Source organism: Cydia amplana, chromosome Z (assembly GCF_948474715.1).
Source record: "Cydia amplana chromosome Z, ilCydAmpl1.1, whole genome shotgun sequence".
Taxonomy (NCBI): domain Eukaryota; kingdom Metazoa; phylum Arthropoda; class Insecta; order Lepidoptera; family Tortricidae; genus Cydia; species Cydia amplana.
In genome coordinates, this window is record NC_086096.1 from 11,650,217 (window position 1) to 11,662,242 (window position 12,026).

Consider the following 12,026-nt stretch of genomic DNA (forward strand, 5'->3'; position numbering starts at 1 on the left):
ATGTACTTATGTCGATTGCTTATTGAGTTTTCTATGCCACTAACTTATTTCGGTTTTTTTGTAAGAAATAAAACGTGTTACAATGAAAAAATCTCTAAATATCATCGAGCATAGCAAATTTTGACTAATCCTGAAGATCACCCATATATTCGAATTCCATCATAGTACCTTTATGGAAATGCCCGAAATTCTGAACTTGTCTAGATTACCCGAATACACCTTCATATTATTGTATAAGGACAAACGGCACACCTACTCATCAACTTCCTAATTATATATAACCTTGGATACCTTTTGGAACGTATGTGTTTACTATAAAGCTACTGTTGCTATTTATACTAGTATCAAAGCCGATTAGAACATTAACAAACCACATGCGATTAACAGAAACATCGGATAAATGTTAATGTATTAGGTACCTACCTACTCGGGCACATACTCTAGTCACTTTTATTGGTACCAACAATAGAAAGCCTCAGACATTTTAATTCAGTACATACTTTCCTTAGTTAATGTTTTATATTTATCATCCCATTCATCACACCTCATGTTATAATAATACCTATATCAGGATAAAATATAATAAAAATATCTATAAAAAAGGACTAGTGTGTGACACAAATAAATCCAAAATATAAAATGCTTAAGATAAAATTATCGTAGTCGTTAATAAACTTCAAATGCGTCACTATGAGTCATCATCATCACTAGGCATAATTCCCAATGACGTTCGGCCGTTCAGGTTTTAAAACATAAACTTACCTAAATGAAACTCATGGCATTGGCGTTAATTTAGCTAGGGAAATACAGATTGTTATAAAGAAATTAGCTTTGTAATATAAAAATCATTAGGTGCAGACGCATCTCTGCTAAGCCTACGTAAACCCTTTTCATTCATAGATTTACTACACTTTACAAAATTTTTAAATAAACAATCCGTTTACAATTGAAGGGATGTTTACAAAAACAACATAACTGACTACACTGGTTGACACCTGAAACGATTAACAATGTTCTTAAAAAAGTGTCAACCACTCTAAGCAGTAGAGAGAAATTTACCGTCACTATAAATTTGATGCATACTGTACACTAGTGTACACGTTCATACGTGCGACATAACTCGCTTGTATTAATTAATCTAAATTCCCTGGACAAGTCGTTGAACGCGAATTTCTACATGTTCAAAGAATTGTTAAGGAATTGTACCTATCTATTTAGACTTCTTAAATTTAAGCGTTACTATATTTAAGCTAGGCTAGAAGTTTGGATCGAAATCGAGAATTGAGTGATCATAAGCTACGTACGAACGTAACTGCGATAATCGGCCTCGCATCTCACGATTGGTAGCATCGGCAGTTGTCAGCCACAATCATAACGCCTTTATAAGTATGCGGTGATTGCCTTCTACATAGAATTATGGGCATCATTTGTTTATTTGGCGGTCGTCGTACGGTGATAATGTATGCAGGTTTTCCATTGACACAAACACTTTGAGTTTTCAACAATACGCATGTAACCCTATGACCTGAACAACCACGTAACCATAATACCAGTTACTGAACAAAACTTTTTTATGGTTAGGATTCCGTACCTGAAGAGTGCCACCAAAACCCTATCAAAAGATTTTGCTGTCCGTCTGTCCGTCCGTTTAACATTGGGTCGTATCTCATTAAACCCTATTCCTCTTTATTCACATAAAGTCTATTTTTTTATTCGGTAGACTGAAATGACAGTTAATAGTATGAACATGAAATGTCATTTCATACTATGAACTGTCATTTCAGTCTACCGAATAAAAAAATAGACTTTAGTGTATATTTCTATAGTTATACCAACCAACGTATAATAATAAGTTTAAATAACAGACTAAAAGTGTCTTCATGAAAGAAGTTTTTGAAAGCTATCCTTTCGAGAATCAGCTCTTTATTCTTTATACAGGCAAATACTAAGTATAAGTTTACAGCTATAGCCAAAACACTTATACTGTTAATAGAGATGTAGTCAGTATGATAAAATTAGTACACTTGTATTACACACATTATACACTTTTCGAACTATCTCTAGAATTAAACATAGTTAAGTACATAGTAAGTATTACTAAGTTACATAGAGATTTAAAAAAAATCTGATATTAAGTAACATAAGTGGAGTTTAAAAAAATCCTGATACTACGTTGTAGGGACGGCCACTTGTCTGCGAATATGTCTGCGTTTTGGACTGTAGCACTGACTCTTAAACCAGGCGTATAATTTAGTGTGTGTCCATTATCTGGCAGGTGCCGCACGTCTCTGTACCACAGCCTTGGCATGTCCATCTTCGAGTTCATTCCCGCCATGTTGACCTTCGACCACGGGCAGATCAACCGCGCCCTGGCGGCGCTCAAAGTTTGCATCTCTATCTGCAATCAGCATCGGAGGAACTTGTCACTCGTCGAGAGCATTGGCACTATTATAAGAAAGGTAAACTACTAAGGAATACGTACACACTCCAGCAGTAACACGTCGTCTTAGTAGCGGAATGTAGTTGGTTTTGAAAAATGGAGACGATATCAGGATGCATCTGGGGATAAAAATTAACACTTAACACATAAAATTGCGTCATGAATAATAGGAACTAGCAATAAAATTTTGACTAACACGAGTCTAGGAATGTCATTGATAATATCAAGTATGTTGTTTTTCACAGCCAAACTTTAGCACGTACACAGACATAGAGGCGCACGCTGAGCTATGCTACGCGGAAGCTCTGCTGCTCCAAGCCATGATGACTATCATGGAGGGGGAGGACCTCACTGGCCTTATCAAGGGCACCATCAAAGTCAAGAACTGCTACAATAGTTATAAGTAAGTAGTTTTATATAAGGACGAGTGTGTAGTGCTGGCAGTGTCGCTAACCGTTATTTGAAGGCAATGAATAGGGTTTGCATAGATGGCGCCATTATAGCTTGCCCTTTTCTCTAGTTTAGTTCTATGAGATTTGGCTTAAAGGGCTGGCATCCAGGGCAAAAATTTAACACAATTCTAGGAATTGACAGTACAAGCTATGCTGGCGCCATCTGCTAAATACTTCGACCGGCCAACCCCATTTCAAGCTAACTCGCTCGTCGCTGACGAGTCGACCGCATTAAATATATTTCCTTAGAAGCTGCCGCTGCTGAATTTAGCTGAGCAACATAAAACATAAAGTAACACAAAAATGCTCTCGCACTATTTGTCTAACTGTTATCGTGGTTGTCTTTTTCTTAATAAGTTGCATTGTACCTGTAATTAATAATTTTAAATGAACGTGCTACAGAGACTGCGCTAAGATTCTTGCGCGCAAACAGTGGGAGAGTGAAACGTCGCGGATACACTTCCATAGCGGCGTGCGCCTGGGCACCGCCACGTTCAACGTGATGATATCGCTGCTGCCTCCCAGGATCATCAGTCTGCTGGAGTTCGTCGGCTTTTCAGGAAACAAGGTAGGTTGTTACAATGTTCAAGGGCAAACCCTCGTGGTTACATGTCCATAGCGGGTGCGCTTGGGCAATGCCACGTTTAACTAGTGTTAGTTAAGACTCGAGTCCATTGATCCCTACTTTAAGGCTCGATCCAGTCTTTTAGTATTTAAGAATTGAGTCGAAATTTGAGTTCTTTTGAAATAGTTAGACCCAACGTGTTGTAAAGACATGAGCCGTTTTCTGAGAAATATTTTTTTTTAGGTAAAACTTGCAGGTGTCAGATTTACTAATAGTAAGACCATTAATAACATAGGAAATCAGGATGCAATGCAGTATTTAATTAAGACCAGTTATTTATTGCTCAAAGTAATGTATTTATTATAGGGACAACTACAAGGTTTAGAATATAAAAATGGTAAACATTATTTAAGTAATATATTTATATAAGAAGATTGTAAGTAAAAGTATATTGTAGATTTACTGAACAATTAATCGGCTTTATTTACCACACAATTCACAAAAATCTTAATATTGTATTGCTAAATTAGTCAAGTAGGTACGCTGCGTAATATATATTGGTGGCTTATAGTTAGCACTGGCTACCTTAACGTACACACTGACATAATTCAAAACAGTAATAAAGATCTAGCAATAAGCTACATGATGTATTACCCCGTAATCAGTTGGAATATACGTTACATAGCAATTGTTAATTAAAAGGTCATCAAAGGTTTATATTCACATTAAAGGTTGTAACGTACATACCATCAGACTATAACACAAAGAAAACATACAAGTCATAAAAACATAATAAAATAAAATGGACACTTAGCTTCGTTTGTCGTCGTTAGCTCTCCAACTGAGAAGTGAGCCACAACTGTCACACCCGCTTATATTCGATCAGACTTCACCCCTTCCACCACTTCTTGGTAGGAATAACAAGTAAGATGTTTCCTGCACATCCGGTTATCATAATAATTCAATTTAACAAATGTATTTGCTACATTTTAATTTAATTTATTATAGAATAATTAATAGCAAATTAATACGAATTTAATATCATGGCTTATTATTATAGGATACTTTATTTACGTTACTAATGTTCTGACAGTTATGGTCAAGAAATATACATGGAGGGTAGTTGTGTAATTAAACAGCAGTTCTAACTTATTATTTCGATATACGTATTAGCTTAGCAAAAGTGGACTATTTCGTGAAAATGTAAGTGTGATCTTTGTTTTTATACTACGTATCATCGTTGAGTCCTTATGAGTTGAACTTAAAAAAGATTCAACAAACGATTTGACTCGGGACTAAGACAGAAGTTTTTTACGCGAACAGTCTCGAAAATGATTGTTTTCTTCAAATTAAACGACTCTAGTTCTTCCCAACACTACGTTTAACGTGATATTTCACTCTGCCGCTCATTAGCATCAATAAGTTTTATATCAGGTGTCTCTAAAAGTTATTTCCACTAAAGATACATAAGTACCTATCTATATAACACCTACTAGGCAAAAGTATATGACAAAACAGAACTGGGTATCGTTTTGTGTTGAAATACTTAACCTTTTGGATGCCAATGACCGATATATCCGCACCGTAGGTTCAACGCCAATGACCGATTAATCGGTCACATAATATATCACAGAGCAACATAGACCTACGTGCATATGCATAAAGTTCAATTTCAGTTTTGACACTTCGGTGACGTGGCGTCAGCGTGACAGCTTTTGTGTTTGACACGGTTAACCCTTAGATGCATGATTTTTTCTTTTTGCCCGAAATTAATATATGTATCACATAATTGTTTGCCGTTTCTAGGAAAAATGGTAAAAAAAATCAAAATCAGTGTTATAAGTTGCATAGGCCAAATCATATTTTTGGAAATATATAGCTATTAGTAAGGGGTATAGGAAAAATCTTAACTGCCATCAGAAAGGTACACTATTTATGATGTTCCTATGATAAAGTTTGTAAATATAAAATAATTACAAACCCCGAAAAATCTGCCCAAAATCATATACTAAAAATCATCAACTTCCAGGTTTTTCCAAGTTTTCCGACATTTCGTCTATAAACAAATGTAATTTTTATAAATTAAAATGTAAATTTATGTAATAATTCGGAAAATGTATTAGTTTTACTATTAAAATAATATACAGGAACAAATAGAATTTGTTTAACCTTTAATCTGTGAGCTGTCTAATGCTTTGTAGACATTTGGCAACACTATGCATTTAAGGGTTAATGTTAGTGTTGTGTCGTTTACCCACAGAGCTACGGTCTGACCGAGCTGGTGGCCGGCATGCGGTCCGCGGGCCTGCGGGCCGTGCTGTGCGAGCTGACGCTGCTCGCGTACCACCTCGTCATCTGCCACTTCATCGGCGCGCAGGCCGACCTCGACATCTGCCAGGAGATACTGGACAAGGAGCTCAAGGTACTGTGGCTGTCTGTTGCGAGTGCACATACATCCTGCGATCAAGCTGTGCTGAGCTTCTAGTCTAAAAAGATATAGTGCAAAATGATATTATGAAGTCTGCGGAAAACATCAGCCTTCAGAGCGAACAGGTGCTGGTTAAAAAACCCTTCCGTGGTTCGACAAAAAGATCATCATAATCCATTTAGGATTATCAAAACGAACTTATCAAAAACATAATATGTAAATTAAAATATGCAAGTCTCGCAACGCAGTTTTTCTACTGCAAAAAAGTTTTGAGAGTTTATGTAAAACCAAGTCGGTTAATTTATTCAATACCTATCAAAATGATGATCAAATAACTGTGAATGTACACTGACAAAATTAAGAAAATTTTAAACTATGAGTTCAACACAAAATGTAATTGGCAATATACCTTTCTTTTGTTATACCCTCTTGATTAATGAAAATTCGGCCGTATAGTTTTATCCACAACGAAGTTGGAAGAGGTAGATAATGCCTTGAATGGCTGCGTGAAAATAGGGTACGGCTGTGCCTGCTTTGTTCGTTTTGCTCGACTGTCGATATGTTTCAAATAACATACACCATGAAATTTATCTTAGTGCACGGAAAACAATATATAACTTATTTTGTTTACTTGTCTAAGGCGTTGTTTACTTAATTAACGTGTCTTCTCAGGTGTACCCGGATGGTGTATGGTTCCTGCTGTTTAAAGGGCGGCTCGAGCTGATGCGAGGCATGTTCAATCCGTCCATAGTCACGTACAACTTAGCCATAGACAGCCAGGACATGTGGCTGCAGTTCCGACATGTCTGCTACTGGGAGATCATGTGGGTTAATGGGTAAGTGTGAACCAAAGCAAAAGTTTACCTTTACTGAAAAACGTGTTACAAAAATACGTTTGCATACACTAAATAAAGTTATAATACCTACTTTGATTTCATTAGCAATGTTTATAAAACGACTAGCAAAATACCCACTAGGTCAGCAGTATTTGAATATGTTGAATATTTGAAATGACCTACTAATGCATTCATAATATTCTTTTAAAGCGCACAGTTAGGTAGGTAGCGCCGGGAACCCGCTCGGCGGGTGCTCCGTTCGTAGTCGCTTTCCTCTACAAGGTGGGAAAACGCTGGGATCGGCTACGAGCGCAGCGCTACAAAAACGTTATAGTTTTCAATCATGTCTTATCTTAAATTTTTGTAACGAAACGAATGCGTCCGTTATCCGTGCATCCGTTTGCTCTGGTTTCCTAGGATAGCGGTGCCGTCATATAGCGGCCGTCTCCATACAGCTACTACGAAATCATATTTAGCCGTATTATTTAGTATGGAGACGGCCGCTATATGACGGCACCGCTATCCTAGGAAAACCGATCTTTAGGGCACATTTTAAAAGAAAAGAAAGAAATACCACTTATAGTTATCTAATGCTTTGCCACATTATATAGAAAAGCAAAATTATATGTAGGTACCTACAGTCACTCTCAAATATCTAGCTTTAGATATTATTAGCCACTTTGTTTTTGTAACACTCTTGACAAGTCCGGAAGACGGTCATAGCTTGTCTTTTTCTACATTACTAGTACAATATCTGGGTGACCGAGCTTCGCTCGGAAAACATAAAAAAACTCGAAAATGCGCGTTTTCCCAGAGATAAGACCTAGCTAGATCGATTTTTCGCCCCCAAAAACCCCCATATAGCAAATTTAATCGAAATCATTAGAGCCGTTTCCGAGATCCCCGAAATACATATATATATATATATATAAATATTTATATATATATATATATATACATATATATATATATATATATATGTATATATATATATATATATATATATATATATATATAAATAAACAAGAATGGCTCGTTTAAAGGTATTAGATAGATATCTAAATTGTTCTTTTGGTGTTATGGAGCCTTGGTTTATTGATTCCTATGTAAATATATTTAAGGTTAAAAATGGATTGGCGGCAAGCTGCAGTGTATGCCAACAAGCTAATGGAGGAGAGCTCGTGGTCGCGGACGATCTACACCTACACCAAGGCCGCGCTGCTGCTGCAACTAGGAGAAGACCTGAAGCTCGGGGAGAGACAGCAGTGCAACGATCTCATGAGGTTCGTTTTTGTTAAACTGAGACCCAGATCTGAAGTAATAATAAATTGTTAATCAATTAAAATGTAATGTTTTCTCCGGGGTGAGAGCCTGGTAATACAGGTATATACCTAGTTCAGACTCCAGTCTCTCACAAAGGGTCACGACGTCATCTCTTATTTTAATTTTTGTTATCATACTGTGAAATTGTTACAAATCCTTTGTGAGCTGATAAATAAAAAAAATATTATTATTTATTTTTTTAATTTATCACTAACCAGTTTTAAATGCTTTCGTTTTGTTGAGAGCAAATGTGTCGCTTAACTTGAAACTGGTAAATCCATTCGACCCTCTTGACGGACGACTACATTTTTGATAATTGAGGGTTCGGATAATCGTGGTTCTACTGTAGTGTTATTGCTCTTTCCCGCAGGAACGCGTCTTACTACAAGCAACGCATCGCAGGCAAATCGCTCCCGATGGAAAAGTTCATGATCAAACGTTGCGCGCGCTACAGCGCGCAGGGCCACCAGCTGGTGCTGCCCGCGCTGGAGCTGCTGTGCCTGTGGAACATGTTCCCGGTGCTCGCGCGGCACGAGCGCGCCGCGCAGGACGTGCTCAAGGTCGGTCCGCCCTCTAACTGTAGCCGTGTGCTCAACTGGACAGGACATGACAGCTTCTTAGCTCAGACGGTTGGTGAGATAGTTGGCCTGTGGATTTCAAGTGCCTTCAAGGTAGCTTGGTTTAGGCTTAATGTAGATATAGTTAATCTTTATACTTACTAAGCATAATATATACTTTAAAACGCTCCGTATACAACCATAAAAACTGCTTACCAGCCATCTGAGTAAAGCTACTTGTAGAATTAAAGGCCTGTCATTTTTTTCTTGATTTTGCTAGTTTTTGAGTCTTGCGTCGACTGTGTTTGAATTATATTTCTGTGCGACTTTATTTGCAGTTAATAGAAACTACCCGCGACCGCCTGGACGCTGGCCCTAAGGAGTGGATGGCTGGCTACGAGGCCGACAACCGCGCGCTGCTGTGGTACCTGCACGGGTGCTGCCTCTCCGCCATGGGCCTCCCGCGGCTCGCCCTGGACTCGCTCGACTCCGTTATACTGTGAGTGTTGTCAGTCGGATCGGGGGTGGATGGTGGCCTCGGGCCGACAACGGCGCGCTGCTGTGGTACCTGCACGGGTGCTGTCTCTCCGCCATGGGCCTCCCGCGGCTCGCCCTGGACTCGCTCGACTCCGTTATACTGTGAGTGTTGTCAGTCGGATCGGGGGTGGATGGTGGCCTCGGGCCGACAACGGCGCGCTGCTGTGGTACCTGCACGGGTGCTGTCTCTCCGCCATGGGCCTCCCGCGGCTCGCCCTGGACTCGCTCGACTCCGTTATACTGTGAGTGTAGTCAGTCGGATCGGGGGTGGATGGTGGCCTCGGGGCCGACAACGGCGCGCTGCTGTGGTACCTGCACTCACTACGAGTGATGTGTCAGCGGGCTCTTCAGCCGTACGGCCGCAGAAGGAGAACGGTGCTCATAAGTTGTTTAGACGACAACGGTTTCACTCACTTGTATTTTTAGTCGCTATTGGCGACATGTTTCGGGCCCTTCGGGGGTCCTTCTTCAGGCTCGAGTGCTCGCGGCGACTGCAACTCGTGCACTGATCGCGCCGCCCGCCTCGTCGCTCGTTGCGCGCGCGCTGACAGGGCGGGGGCGGGGGGCGCAGTGCACTCCGCATCCGGAGTTGTCACGTGAAGGTCTGGTAGGGCGGCTGTATCGACCGACGTCAAGCACACTGCACTCACTATGTCCACGCGATCGTCACAACGCACTTCCCGCTTAAAACGAAGGGCCCGAAACATGTCGCCAATAGCGACTAAAAATTCTAGTGAGTGAAACCGTTGTCGTCTAAACAGTTTAAAATATGTCTCACGAAAGTTTAATATCGATTGATGCTCATAAGATTTATACCTACGTACAACAGTTGCACAATAATCGTTGGAATCTCTAACATATATACGTTGATACTATCAACTTGATAGAGTACATATACATATACATATTAATAATTTTTAGCAGCGTCTCAATTACGACACTTGCGTTCGTGGTATAATGCCCTATACGAGAAAGGATCCCGTAGAAAACTTGAAAAGTGTGTTACTGTTGTGTCGCTAAACAATAACAAAATGTTATGTAATTCAGGTTGAAGAACGAGATCAAGGAGGACACATTCCTGCTGCCGTACGCGATGGCCGAGATCGCCGTATGCTACCATTACTTGGGCGACGATGAGCGCGCCCTGCAAATACTCACTGACACCAGGTACTGACTGCTTTTGTTTATCATGCATTGATCGTTTTAAGCTGTTTTAACCATTTTCGTCATGCAACACAAATATATTTATAATCCAGGAATAATAAAGGTGTCTACCGGTGTTTTTATTGAATTCCTAACTTGGAGGTATGGTATGGATACTAAGCAACTAAGAATACTAAGTAGGAGGTATTTAGGTTTTAAAAGGACATTCTGAAAAAACATTAAAATTTACATGAAATTTCTAGTAGCATATGTCTAGTAGGTAGTCAAGTTTTCGTTGCATTATATTGTAATTAGGTCGTGCTATTTTCTTTTACTTTAAAGTATGTCGTTTAAAATTCGTTTAAAGTTTTTTGTCGGCCGGTTGGTGTAGGTACTCGGTACTCGGATTTTTTTTAGTTATGTAGGTCGTTATTCTACAGTGTGCTAATAATATTTTTGTTTTCTTTTACAGGAAAAAGTATTCCGGATATTCACTAGAATCGAGGCTTCAGTTCCGTATGCACTCGAGGATGATCATGATAAAGGAAAAAGAACAGAAAAACAAAACTGCATCCGTAAAAAAAATTGCATCATAATTCGTTTATTTTAAACATTTTATGTGTTGATGGCAATGATGACGAAGACGGTACTTTGCTTAGTTTAAAAATCACGAGTGGTTGTCAGTGTTCTTCATTTCTAAAAAATAAGTAAATATGGTGACGTTTATCAATATAAGTTCTGCGGAATGAGGTATGTTGTAGTCACCGCAGCAAACTGGGGTATCAAGTCTTGTCTTATTGTATGACCTTGGGGACATTAACACTTCGCGCCGATAAGCAAGGGCCTTCCGTGCTGAGGGCCTACCGCGAACCACGTTCGACGTGTTGCCTCCCAGTCACACTTACGTACGAATTTATAAGTGCGACAGAGAGGCAATACGTCGAACGTGGTTCGCGGTAGGCCCTCTGTTCTATACAGTTCACGCACGCTCCCTATCCTTACAGTTCGTTTTTGTAAGCATTAGAAACAACTTGAAGAAGAGTTTTAATTGAAAAACGCTTTTTAAAAATCAGTAACTATTACTTATGAAACCAGAAGAATATAAATGATCGTATTAGATTCATAATTGTTACATATTTGCCGTAACTTATTTTTAAAATATGTTTTTCAATTAAAAGACACATCAAGATTGTTTACCTTATTTCTAATGCTAAAAAAAACGAACTATACTCCCTATATAACATTACGGACGATTATGAGCTTAGCAAGATTTCAGGTGTTTTATTAATCTTAGTCAGCAGTTATGTTAGATATTTTTTTAAACTACTTGACGTAGACATAAGCCTTCAAATGATATAAGAGATACTACTAGTTGAAAACTATGCATAAAGTATAAATCTACTTACCTATCCGAAGTCTACACGAGTAGTACAATATATCTAATCTATTAGAGAATCAACTAATAACATTAGTGAAGATATTAGTACAAATTTGAATCAATATCAGTAAAGTATATGACTTCAACAATCTAGAAAAACGTATCGCGAGTAACATGTAGGCTTAGCACAGGAGCGTCGCGGCAGTAAGTATCTCACCCGCGAGATAAGACTATTATAGGTATAATTAATACAGTTAGAAAATGATGGGTAGTCTATCTCGCGTGCGAGATACTGTTGAGGGCGTCGCGGCGCTCCTGTGCTATGCCTATTGGTTTGATTAAGGAATAAGAGACTATATGTAGTATT

The 12,026-nt window shown here is 38.9% G+C and overlaps 1 protein-coding gene across 1 annotated transcript in view; it reads left to right on the forward strand.

Annotated features, from left to right (window-relative positions):
- LOC134661356 (tetratricopeptide repeat protein 39B-like) overlaps positions 1-10,886 on the forward strand; it is a 30,838-nt gene extending 19,952 nt beyond the window's left edge. Inside the window, exons 6-15 of the mRNA XM_063517395.1 lie at positions 2,276-2,459; positions 2,686-2,843; positions 3,295-3,460; positions 5,718-5,879; positions 6,558-6,721; positions 7,843-8,004; positions 8,415-8,604; positions 8,940-9,100; positions 10,186-10,305; positions 10,754-10,886. Coding sequence (XP_063373465.1) covers positions 2,276-2,459; positions 2,686-2,843; positions 3,295-3,460; positions 5,718-5,879; positions 6,558-6,721; positions 7,843-8,004; positions 8,415-8,604; positions 8,940-9,100; positions 10,186-10,305; positions 10,754-10,877 — 1,591 coding nt within the window. The 3' untranslated portion in view covers positions 10,878-10,886. The remainder of the gene's footprint in view (positions 1-2,275; positions 2,460-2,685; positions 2,844-3,294; positions 3,461-5,717; positions 5,880-6,557; positions 6,722-7,842; positions 8,005-8,414; positions 8,605-8,939; positions 9,101-10,185; positions 10,306-10,753) is intronic.
- Positions 10,887-12,026: the final 1,140 nt, after the last annotated feature.